The sequence below is a fragment of the Canis lupus genome, chromosome 13 (genome assembly GCF_048164855.1).
Source record: "Canis lupus baileyi chromosome 13, mCanLup2.hap1, whole genome shotgun sequence".
Taxonomy (NCBI): Eukaryota; Metazoa; Chordata; class Mammalia; order Carnivora; family Canidae; genus Canis; species Canis lupus.
In genome coordinates, this window is record NC_132850.1 from 28,080,151 (window position 1) to 28,093,052 (window position 12,902).

Genomic DNA, 12,902 nt, shown 5'->3' on the forward strand with positions numbered 1-12,902 from the left:
CAAAGCATTTTACATATTAAATTACTTATCAAAACACAGCATATATAGACCTTGACATTTGTTAAAGAACCAAGGATTTAACCAAAAAAAATTTTTAAAGGACCAGAACAAATCTTTAGCAGAACACAGATTATGTGGCAAAGAAGTGACTTATTGGAAGATAGAGCATATTTATCTAGACATACTTTCAGCATATATGTAAGAAACTGATTGGATAATTTGTATGATCACCTGCAAATATGCACAGACTGTTGTTAAAGAAACATAAAATCTATAAGAATAATGTTGCAGGAAAGAGACAAACACTGTTAAAGGTCCTTTAGTCATAATTTTTTTTATTCCAGGAGCCCATCAGTAGGTCTAGCTCTAATGTCAATTTTTTGAGGCAAGATTCTCTCGCTATTGTATTTTCATGGGGGTAAGTAATTTTAGAATGATTATACATTGACTGTATTAAATTGCTTATTTTCTTTTTTCCATTTCTAAAGTAGTTACAGGACAAAGTAATAGCTTTACAATAAATACCAATATGTGGTTTCTTGATAGATGTGTTGTTTTACACCTCGATTTATGTTCCATGTATCTTGTGGTTCAAGAATTTAAGTGTCAACAAAAAGACTCTCACTAAATGCAATGAGAGAATAAGCTATATTGATTACTGCCTGAATTATTTATTTACAAGTAGCAAAACAATAAAATGCAAGCTTTTAATCACATCAAAGATATGTTTTTAAAAAACTATATGTATATGCAAGTATCTATGTGATTTTAAAGACCAACTTCCTATAGCATTTTCATTTAACTGAAAATTTACCTCAAAATTACTATGAAGGTGTTTTAAAATAGCACACTATATATTTTTCAACTTATTTCCTGAAGGGAGTACAGTAAACAATTGAAAAATTTACAAACTGCCCTTTAAATATAGGATTACATTGTAAGTAAGTACAAAAAGACTGGAAGATTCATCAACAGCTTCAAAATAACAAAGACAACAGAACAATATTGGAGAAAAATTATTGTACATACAGTAAATTTTTAGTCAATAGAAAAATCCTTTAGAGTGCAGATACTCTGTTAAGAATAGGGGATTTGGTCTAAAGAGAAGCCATGTTTTAATGCAATTCAATTGATTTCATTTTGAAATAATTATTTTAGAAGTGTACAAAATTATAAATATTTCAATACTTTGTGCAGAAAGTGTCTCCCTCACATATAATTTGTTATCTTTGATAAAAAGTTTATATTAATAGTAAAGTTATTAAATAATACATCTTTATACTATTAAGATACTCTCATAGAAAATATTAACCAATAATGAACTATTATTGGATTATATTTTAAAATACTTACTGGTACATATTACCTTGAATAATGCTTACAAGGAACTTGATTTAGCTTACTCTGTTGGAAGGACACATCTGTGTCAGGCATATGTGGAAATCGGCTTACTCTTTTATTGATCTGTGTTTTTGTCTTATATAAATATATCTGAATTCTAAATGTGTTGCAGCAGCTCTTCGGTTCTTGGACCTCTCTGCTCCCCCACCCCTTCACCCCAGCTTTCTCCTCAAATTATGTGTTCTCCTAAGTACACACTTGCTATCCAGGAAATAGTTTATTCATTGAAGAATTTTTACTGCTGGGGCAAGGTGAGATTTTGCTGTTACTGTTGCTGTTTTCCAAAATAGACCAAAGAGAATTTCCATTCTGTTATCTGGAAAATATTTTTTTTTCCACATGTAACTAGCAAGTAGGAAGATGATAAGCTTTTAGGACACGTTCTTACACCTTTTAGGCCACTATTTTATCATTAGGAAATTCTTACTTAAAAAAAAAAGGAAATTCTTGCTTTTCTGCATTCATAATATTCCTGTTGCTTGAAAGAGTTCGTGAAGCTTCACAAGGGCTACTGACGGATTTCCAGGGAATAGCTTCTCGCAGGCCAAATCTGGCTGGCACTTGGAAGCCAACTTTACCTGGTATGGCTGTTGGTCCCTCTGCCTTTGAGTGAAGCCATCTGTGAAGGTCTCTAAACTCGTGAGCTATGTTCTATCTCCAACTCCATTACACACTTGTACCTGTAGCCAGAGGTACTCTCTCTGTCTAGCACACCCCTCCTTAAATCCATGGCTTTTCCTTTCCTGCCTTTCAGTAATATTCTCTTTGTAGACTAAAAAGTAAAATATGCTACCTTTCAGGAGGTTCATTAACTACTTTGAAATTATTTTCTTGGGATGCCTGGGTGGCTCAGCGGTTGAGCATCTGCCTTCAGCCCAGGGCATGATCCTGGAGACCCAGAATCGAGTCCCACATCAGGCTCCCTGCATGGAGCCTGCTTCTCCCTCTGCCTATGTCTCTGCCTGCCTCTTTCTGTGTCTCTCATAAGTAAATAAATAAAATCTTTAAAAAAAAAAAAAGAAATTATTTTCTTAATCACAGTTTTAGTATAAAAATCCAGAAGGCAATACTGTTTTTAAAAAGCTTTTAGGGATGCATGAGTGGCTCAGCGGTTAAGTGTCTGCCTTTGGCTGGGGGCATGGTCCCTGGAGCAGGGATCGAGTCCTGCATGGGGCTTCCTGCATGGAGCCTGCTTCTCCCTCTGCCTATGTCTCTGCCTCTCTCTCTGTGTGTCTCTCATGAATAAATAAATAAAATCTTTTTAAAAATAAAATAAAAAAGCTTTTTAAATATAAAATGGGCTTTTACAATCAATATCTACCATCATGCTGGACCAAATTTGAAATTAAGGCAAATTTCCACAAACGATCTAGTGTTCCCTGACCTTTCTGTTTAGACACATTTAAAAAAAATATTTTAAGTTTCAGTTGGAAAAGCATAATGTTTGTTGTTTTTTTTTTAATTAGGCATTTCTCCTCCTAAACATTAAAGCATAATAGCATCACAATGGAGAGTCACATGGTTTGAACCTTTGCCTCCAGCCTAAGGGAGCTCTGGAATTCCTCACTCTGCTGCTTTTCAGACTGCTTCCCCCACAGATAGGACCCTGTGCTTGCTTAATCTTCAGGAGATTTAAAGCAGATGATCATAATTCTTTAATAGTATTTTTGATATGGCATTCTGGGGTCTTGCTGAGTAAAACATTCCTAATCCACTGTCCTATTCTTTAAGCTACTATTTATTTTTAGCTTCTAACAATTTTTGATACTTTTTTCTGGATAAATTCTAAATTGTTGACTATAATAATTTCTCTCATTTTATAGCACCTCTTTACAAAGCATTCTCATAGTTCTTACCACCACTGCAGTATAATCAGAAAGGTAATCTTCACAATAATCCTGTAATGCACAGATTGTTTCCCTCATTTATAAAACAAAGGCTTAGAAAGGTCGTAACCTGTTTAGAGTCACAAAGCTGCCAGACTAGAACCCAAGAATATCTTTTGATTCTAGACCTAATACGTTTTCTGTTTAACCAAGAATTTTTTTTTGAAGAAGTCCTTAACAGAACTATTTCTAAAACTAATTATAACATATTATTTTATGAAAACACAATTATAAACGTTTAAGCTTTGAAAATAAAAACAAATTTAGATATCTAAAAACTAGGAAGATGTATCATCTCAGTCTTGAACTACCTACCAGTCTTGACTTGTAGATAGAAGAAAACATACCTATTTTTTCAATCATTTCCTTTTATTTGAACAAAATGTATGTTATACCAAACTTTATTTTGCAAACAAAAAGGATACTAAATATGCTTTTTTTAAAATTCAAAGATCATACAGTTCTCAAATAAGTGTTGTTGACAAATATATTTCTTACTTTAAAATATAATTTTACTCGGGTAGAGTTAAGTGAAAGTGTCCATTTAATATCACTGTCTAGGTTTTTCAATTAAGGGAATACTTGCTCCAGTGATAACAAATAGAAGACCTTCTAAGAAAGAACGTATATCATTCCGTGACTATCCTGTACAACTCAGTGGTGGATGGGGAAGTGGCAAAAAGAAGGCGAAAACTTCAAACTAATTCTTCAAGCTTCAGCATTCAAAACATATGGCACACGGTTTTCTCCAGAGATCTATGGATATCTGGTCATGTTACCAATTGAATACAAGGTTTTAGAGTACTGTATTTAATTTGTATTATTATACATATTCCACAATTTTGTTTGCTGATGGAGTTATCTGATTTCCCATCTGTAAAACACAGTTTTGCTATTGTTCCTATGTTTATGAGGAACGGCCTCCAGAATTAATTCTTAAAATATTGTAATAGAATTTGCCTATCCAATTTCTTCTTTTGTTTAAAGATTTTATGACATATGTATTAAAGATGGTTTTCATACCATAATAAGTTGTAATACCATACACATATTGTAAGAGAATATAGCTGCAATTTATTGACCCTGCTCATAGTATTAATGAATAATTAATAGATTGATAAATTTTATTTGACCAGGCTATTATCATTGGGCATTTGAAAGATAAATTGATCCAGAAGATATTTAGAGTAGACAATGAAAATGGCCTTTTCTTTTTACTTTAAGTCATCTTAAATAGAGTTATGTTAAGAAAATATACTTTGTGCTTAAACTAAAATGAAATATCAGTTTAAATATTTATATTATTATATACTCATTTTAATTTCAGTTAAGTTGCCTCAAAATTATTTTTAAAAACTTTTCACATCTCCATCTTAAAATTTTGTAATATTAATCTATTTTCTAAAGCCACAGACCAGTTTTATTAAGTTCTTACTATTTGTGGTTAATATTCTATGATGTCTTAGTAAATACAATGTGCAAAATACTGTATTCACCTTTCATGCTCCTTAGGATCTTTTACCTTCCTGAGTTTGGAGCTTTTTTCACCAAGCTAAGTTCTCCAGTGACTTCCCAGGGTGTTGCTGTGTAATAGGATTTAGTGAACTTTAGTTTTTTTCCCTTTGCTTTTCCTACTCTTTATTGAAGGATTTCATCTAAAAATGGCTAAACAGATTTAAAGATGCACTTATTTTGTTTGTATCCCCTATCTACTTCTGGAGCTCTATTGCATTTCAAACCTATAAATCTCTCTTAACTTGATTGAGATAGAAATGTTAATGAAGCTTGAGCTGTCAATCAAAGAAAACAGATATTCATATGCTGTGGCCTAGAAATTGAGCTTTGGAACGTAAGCTCCATGTGTAGTTGCTTTATGAACGTGCTGTTATGTCATCTTTCTACTAAGAGCACCCATAGACCAGCATAATGTAATGATGGAAAATATTTTATCGCAACTTACTGTGAACCCTGCAAGAGAAAACCACATCAGAGCTGAAATTGATGGGGTTTTATGGTTCATATGCTCAAATCAATGAAATGAAAAAGTTAGTATGAGAAGTGAGATGTTTATGATTAAACTGCTTTCGTGCCTAAAAATAATTTAGTCTATAGTTTCCTTATTCTGTGATTTGTGTAATTGTTTCAAAATATTAATTCTGAGGAAGATGATGGGTGCTGATGCTTCTTAAATTTGTAGGTGATGACTGATGAAGATGTCAATAAAATAGTTTCCAAATTATGTTGTTAAATTGGAAGTTCTTTGTAGTGTTGTTTATTGTGTCTGGGCTTCAAATGTTCATTTACAAAATCCAAGTTCAAGCATCATTTCTACCACTAGCTTATTTGCCTTTATGAAAATAGAAAAGGTAAATTTTAAAATCGAATACTCTTTTTAAATAACGTAATTTTTTTTTAATTTAAAAAGTTGAATAGAACCTGAAAGAAATCAAACCAAGAGATACTTGCTGCCTTGCGGGGGAGCCATTAAGGCCAATATTTGTCTTTAAGATTTGGGAAGGCAAAAATGTGAACCTATGTTGTCACTTAGTTGACTGAATTTTGGATTGATAGCAAGGGACCCAGGCAATGTTACTATTCAAATGCACAACTCCAAGTGACATTTTGTCTTTCCTGAACCCTCCCCAACTCAATTCTTTCCTTCCTAACTGTCCCCTTCCCCAGTGCTATCATAATTACCAGGCATTTCCAGTGAGAATGGCAAAGTGAATCCCTGATCACAAAAAAGGCTGGTGGATGTGTTCGGCAGTTTTTGGAGATTCCAGAATGTCTTGATATGAGAGTTAACTCTATGGTTTATGGAGGTGTCGTTTTCCCAAGGTCCAGTCTGCCAACAACATCTTTGTGCACATAGTGCATTATAAGAGAGCTTTTTAGGTATTTTGAGAAGCATCCCAAAACCTCATTACTTATTGTGCTCATAAATTAATTAAAGTTACAGCCACCACATTAAAAAACAAAAAAGTCAGAATAGTAGAACAAAAGCCAAAGCACTGTTCAAGGCAATGCTCTGCCTTAAAGGCAAAAGGGAGAATACACCAAAATTCCTGGAAATTAGTTTTGGGTTTTTCTTTTTTTTTTTTTTATTTATTTATTTATTTATTTATTTATTTTTTTTTTTTTTGAGAAAACAAGGGATAATGCATTTTAACCAGAAAGAATAAGTTGGAAGGCACAGACAGGGATTAAAAGGTTTTTAAGTTAAAGTTGCAAATAAACAATAAATAGCAGTGTTTTAAGAGATCTCTGTAATTCTAAACCTCCTAGCATCAGCATAAGCAGCTTTGGATGTTCCACATTTTGATTTTGCTGTTATTGAATTGGCCTTTGCCATGATTTTCTCTTGGTTGCTCATAATTTACTCATATTCTCACATTTTTCTCAAAATCTAGGTAACATTGAGCCAAAGTTCAGACTAATACAATTAAACATGTGCTATGTATTTTGACAATACTGGTAGTACTATAATGCGTTTCTTAGAAAAGAGAAACATTTTTTGTCTATTCTTTTGAAAAGGAAAATAAGCTGGTAAGGTCTCCCCTTACTATTTCCTTTATTATCGTATTTTTTACCAAATGCAGTTTCTATCATCTTTAAGGCCCAGAAAATAATTCAGCATCTGAATTTATGGTTTTCATGACTCTACTGGGAAAAAGTGAGTTATCAAGTGAATAGACTCTAATTTAGTGGAAGAAGATCCCTAATCATTCTATGGAATAATGGTTGTCAGGGTGAATTTCTAACTCATCACTAATAGGAGATGTTAGTGTGTCTTTTTCCATACAGATGCAATCCATTATCTACCATGATATCTTTGCTTACAGATATCAGATGCAGCTGTTTTTGTCATTGATGGTTAAGAGATTCAGAGAAAGCCTCTTTCCAGAAGCTAAAGAGCTATATATAATCTAGACCTAAGGTATCTAGAACATTAGCCCCTAGCCACATGTAGCTACCTGGTACTTTCTTTTTTTTTTTTTTTTTAATTTTTTTATTTATTTATGATAGTCACAGAGAGAGAGAGAGAGGCAGAGCCACAGGCAGAGGGAGAAGCAGGCTCCATGCAGGGAGCCCGACGTGGGATTCGATCACGGGTCTCCAGGATCGCGCCCTGGGCCAAAGGCAGGCGCCAAACCGCTGCGCCACCCAGGGATCCCTACCTGGTACTTTCAATACAGTTAGTCTGAATTGAGAGATGATGTAAATATAAAATACACAGCAGATTTTAAACATTTAGTACGAAAAGAGAATGCAAAATTGCCCGATCATTTTATATTGATTATGTTAAACTAATAGTATTTTGCCCTAAATAAAAAGTATCATCAAAATACATATATTTTTTTAAGATGTGAGTACTGGAAATATTTGAAATTACATCGATATTGAATGTTCTATTTCTGCTGGATGGCACTGATCTGAAGGCTATTAGGTAGAGTGTTATAGATGCAGAGAATAATCGGTGAGATCGTAGATAAAAGATAGTGACCCCAGAAAACAGGGCACAAAAATGTTAATTTGTAAGAAAAGAAATAATTGATTCTGCTAACCGTAGAAAGTATTATGAAATAAAAAGGAAAATTAAGTGAGGCTGACAAAACATGAGAGACACCGAACTCTGGGAAATGAACAAGAGGTAGTGGAAGGGGAGGTGGGTGGGGGGTTGGGGTGACTGGGTGATAGGCACTGAGGGGGGCACTTGGCAGGATGAGCACTGGGTGTTATATGCTATATGTTGGCAAATTGAACTCCAATAAAAAAAAATTTTTAAAAATAAAAATAAAAAGGAAAATTAAATTGTGGTTCTAGACTCTAAAATGGTATAATTGAATTTAATTCCATTAAAATTAACATATATATATATATTTCATTTTGTTTGTATTTGTTTTTAATAAAAGCCCGTCTTATAACGTCAAGTAAACGTCTTTTATGTTACTGGTGGCAAGAAACAGAATTAGCACTCACCTTGTAGTCTATGTTATCTCAGACTTGACGTATGGATAGCTGTTAATTTTCAAATGGCATGATTTGAATGGACATAAATAAGGCCTTTTCATGGGAACAATGTTATATTTGGCATCTTACTGTATTATAAACCCAATTTTAATCTAATACACAAAACATGAAAACCACTAACAGTTGCATAACCGAATATGATTTATTTGAAAATAGCACATAGCATGTTTACAGCTTCTAAAAAGCATATAATCAACATGGGCTTTATGTGGTCCTGCCTGACCACCATTTTTCCTTCTCATCCAAATAGTATGCGGTTCACCTACTGTTCCTAGGAGCCAGAATTTTACCCAAGTCAAAAACTGAAGTGAAACATTTCATGTGACTAGTCATTTATGACATACCCCTGCCAGCACTTTAGAGCCAGAGCCCCCGCCCCCCCCCCCACCACCTCCACCTGCCTAGTAGGTCTGGAATGGCAACCTGGAGAGGGGATCATGAGAACTCCAGAGCTCAGGGAAGCAGAAGGCAGGGAGCAGCATGCTCTCGTGGAGCAGCAGGAGAGAGTGCCCCAACTGGAAAAGTCTGCTTAGCAGACTTTAGCTGTGCTGTGTTGAGAGTATGGGCCTCTCTGGTACTTGTCTGACATCTTTGTCTTCAGGCAGTAGCTGGCCAAGGTGCCAGGGAAGATCCCTTCTAGGGAGCCTTTGAGAAAAGTGAACTAATCCAATTAATATTACAACAGGTAAAGGGTTCCTTTTTATTTCAAGGTTGATTTTTACCATGACTGAGTGTAATCTTCGTAGCATCCTTACATTTTAGGTATTGGTATAACCACATCTCCAATGCAAAAGCAAAGGGGAGAAACCACTTCAAGCCTATGCTTTCTTTCTGGAAGCCTGAATGCATCTACCAGTGGTAACCAGGTGAGTAAATGTAAAACTTTTTTTTTTTTTAAATGTCATTGGCATTTCCTAAAAATAATTTTCTCTTGCAAAAGCTGTAATAGAAGCTTCACGTATATATATATGTAAAAAATAGAAAGCTGTAATAGCTTTACATATATATATGTAAAAAAGTAAAGAGAATAATATAAAGTAAAAAAGTAAAGAGTATATATATATATATATATATATAGAGAGAGAGAGAGAGAGAGAGAGGGTTTTGTAATCTGTCCTATGTTCTAATCCTCACTCTGATGTGTCATCTTAGACAATTGCAAACTCTGTGAGCCTACTTGCTCACCATTAAATTAGGATTATAACTCCTATGGTGCTATGAGGTCAAGAGACCAAGTATATGAGGAGCCCCTGGCTCAGTACCTTATGTATCAGTGAGTATAAGCACTCTATAAATGACTTGGCAAAGAAAATCTTTCCAAACTCATCTTCCAAAATTAAGTCAAAAATTGGATCGATTCTGCATACCTTATTTAGCAAGTATTTCTATGAAATTATGGAAAATATTTTAAAAGATCTTCAAAACTGACTTCTCTAAATTTGACTCAGAATGACGGTAGAATTGAATGCTTCACATATACATACATATTGTAAAAAAAAAAAAAAACACATACATATTGAGCATCCTCCATTGAAAGTACACAGAATATTTTGGAAATGTAAAATGCATACATTTCTAATAGCATGTAGCTTGCTTTTCACATGGACAAGTAAAGCACATATTTCTATAGGTTAAAATGCCAGCACCAGAACTCAGTAGGCAGTGCTCTAAACTCCCAAATGGACCCATAAAATGTTTCTACTACCAGGTCCCAAAGTGGATGCCAGGTAATTAGCTAGACTGGTGCAGAGTCTCCACTTCTCTCATCCCCTCCCCTTCAAAGGGAAATATTGGCTCATTGTCTCTCTAGGGAGACAAAGAAAAGCATATCCATCCCATGATTTTATTCCTTTTTTTAAAAAGATTTTATTTATTTATTGAGAGAGAGAGAGAGAGAGAGAGGCAGGGGAGAAGCAGGCTCCTCACAGGGAGCCCGACATGGGACTTGATCCTGGGTCTCCAGGATCACACCCCCTGCTACAGGCAGCGCTAAACTGCTGCGTCATCGGGGCTGCCCCGATTTTATTCCTTTCTTAATCTTTATTCATTTTTTGATCAACAAGAAACTTTTTTTTAATCTTCATAAATATAGTCTAACTTTAAAAGATGAATGTTAGCCTAAATCCAATAAACACTAACAGGAACTTCTATTTTAGCATCCCAAAAGGGTTAGAAAATGTTTGGAGCATGGGAAGTATTAGTTTCAAATGAGAATAGACATGGAAAGGGTGTTTTCACATTCTATTTAATTGACCTCGAAAGATGAATTGATATTAAGGAAAGCATTTTAGGCAAATAAAATACCTGGACACAGCTAGCAGTGACATGTCCAGGGAATGGAGAGAAGAATCCAGAGACTGGATTATTGGACAGAACGGGCACAGCCTAAGGACGCCTGGGTGGCTCAGTGGTTGAGCGTCTGCCTTTGGCTCCAGGCATGATCCCGGGGTCCTGGGATTGAGTCCAGCATCAGGCTTCCCATGGGGAGCCTGCTTCTCTCTCTGCCTATGTCTCTGCCTCTCTCTCTATATATATATATATATCTCTCATGAATAAATAAAATCATAAATCAAACAAAACAAACAAACAAACAAACAAACAAAAAACAGAGCGAGCCTGGTGAGAGAGACAGAGAATTACTGGGAAATATAATTGGGAAGTAGGATTGGATAAAGTACTCTGAGATCTGTCCTGCCTACACCCTTTAGGCAGAAAACTGCTAGGTGATGGTTTTCAAAAATAAGAAGGCAATGCTATTATTACCAATAATTGCTGGCATAATCTCAAAATAAAAATGGACATGATCAGTGGGAAATTGAATTTGATTCAAATATGAAATAACAGGAAAATTACTCGCATCAAAGTCTGTTGAGAGTTGGTTTTACATATGCTGATATTCTCAAATTGAAGCTGCTTCCAAGTACAGACATGGGCTGAACTCTCTGTAAATGCTTCCCCTGCAAGGCCATGGATACAGACGGTGATACCCTAAACAAGCCGCTCTACTCCAGCAGAAGTGTTATGAAGCCTTCAGGAACATGATGCTGAGTCTTCTAAGTCTGATGGCTAGAAAAAGCTAGAATTTCTATAATTGGAATCTATTAGAATCAAAGGATTGTTAAGGCCTCTGTCTCAGTTGGCTTGGGTTGCTACAACAGGATACCATGGTGTGGGTGGCTTAAACAACGAGCATTTATTTCTCACAGTTCTGCAGTCTTCAATTCTGAGATCAGGGTGCCAACATGGTCAAGGGGCCTCTTCCTGGTTTACAGGTGGCCATATTCTTGCCATATTCTCTCATGGCAGGTGAGACCTCCCATCTCTTTATCCCTTTATAAGGGCGTGAATCTCCTCATGAAGCCTCCACTCTCATGACCAAAAGTATAACCCCAATCACCTCCCAAAGGCCCCACCTCTAAATACTATCACATTGGAGATTAGGGTTTGAACATATGAATTTCGAGAAGACACAAACGTTCAGTCCATAGTAGCCTTCTAGAAGCCATGTAGTTTATTTAATTGATAAGAATTGTATTTCTAAAAAATAATATGATCTTTTTTCAATAGATGGCTTTCAATGGGAGTATTTTAACAAGAGAAGCTGAGACTTAAATAAGTAACTGTATTTGTTTTAGGTTATACAGAATGATGGTTAGTAACAGGTCCCCAGCCTCCCAAGTCATAAAAATCTTGGAAAAACCTGTTAGAGGTAATAATACCTATGTTTACAACCTGACTGAATTATAGTTTGCAGCAAACACACTTACCTCAAACTAGTACACACATGTCAGGACATAGAATTCTCATGGAGATTTGTTTCTCAGGTGTGATCCTCTCTCCTCTTTCTTAAATTGTAATTATATATTTCATTTTCTTAATTTAAATAGTTGAATTTTCTTTTTTTAAAGTCACTTTTCATTCCATAGCACCACTTGTTTATTTTTTACTATGTCCATCATCTTTATTAAGTGCTTTCCCATTCTGAATTTTAAAAACCATAACAGTAAACACATAGTGCTCATAATATGGCCAGGCACTGTCCCTGAGTCTTCTACATGCCTGCATTCAGTCCTTTTATTTACTCTCATTTCTTGAGGTAGGCACTAGTCCTAGCCCCCTTTTATAGAAGATGATACTGAATCATAAATGGTTATGTACCTTCTCAGCACCACACAAGGGGCAGGTGGTCCAGGCGGACCCAAACCATTTGAGTCCCAACCTACTCCATATTTGCCTACACGAAAAAGATATGCACACATACGCTATTGCAGACGCTGTGTTACCAGCTACCCAAAGGTGCCACCAATAGGTAATTGGAAAAGTTATCTAAATAATAAAAATATAGGCAGGCCAGAAGGATACAATGATAGTTTGACAGACAACATTTGCTTTTAATTTCAGCTCCTAATTAAGGCAAAATATGGAAAAAGTTATTTTTTCCTTAGAGAAAATTAATCCTAATTTGGATATTAATAGTACAGTAATTTTTTGACGAAGGAAACTTCAGAGAGGTAATGCTATGGTAACTGTGAAGGACGCAGTCTGAAAGCTTTGATTTGCAAGAGATTTGTACAACACAGGCTT

The 12,902-nt window shown here is 35.2% G+C and overlaps 1 protein-coding gene across 15 annotated transcripts in view; it reads left to right on the forward strand.

Annotated features, from left to right (window-relative positions):
• LRRIQ1 (leucine rich repeats and IQ motif containing 1) overlaps positions 1-11,838 on the forward strand; it is a 214,957-nt gene extending 203,119 nt beyond the window's left edge. For 3 of the 15 annotated variants that reach the window (XM_072772945.1, XM_072772944.1, XM_072772946.1), the window contains exons 29-30: positions 9,081-9,184; positions 11,283-11,838. In XM_072772945.1, coding sequence (XP_072629046.1) covers positions 9,081-9,184; positions 11,283-11,360 — 182 coding nt within the window. In that variant the 3' untranslated portion in view covers positions 11,361-11,838. Of the gene's footprint in view, positions 1-344; positions 419-3,848; positions 5,527-9,080; positions 9,185-11,228 lie in introns of those variants that run through there. The other 12 variants (XM_072772947.1, XM_072772958.1, XM_072772959.1 and 9 more) reach the window with 8 other exon arrangements.
• Positions 11,839-12,902: the final 1,064 nt, after the last annotated feature.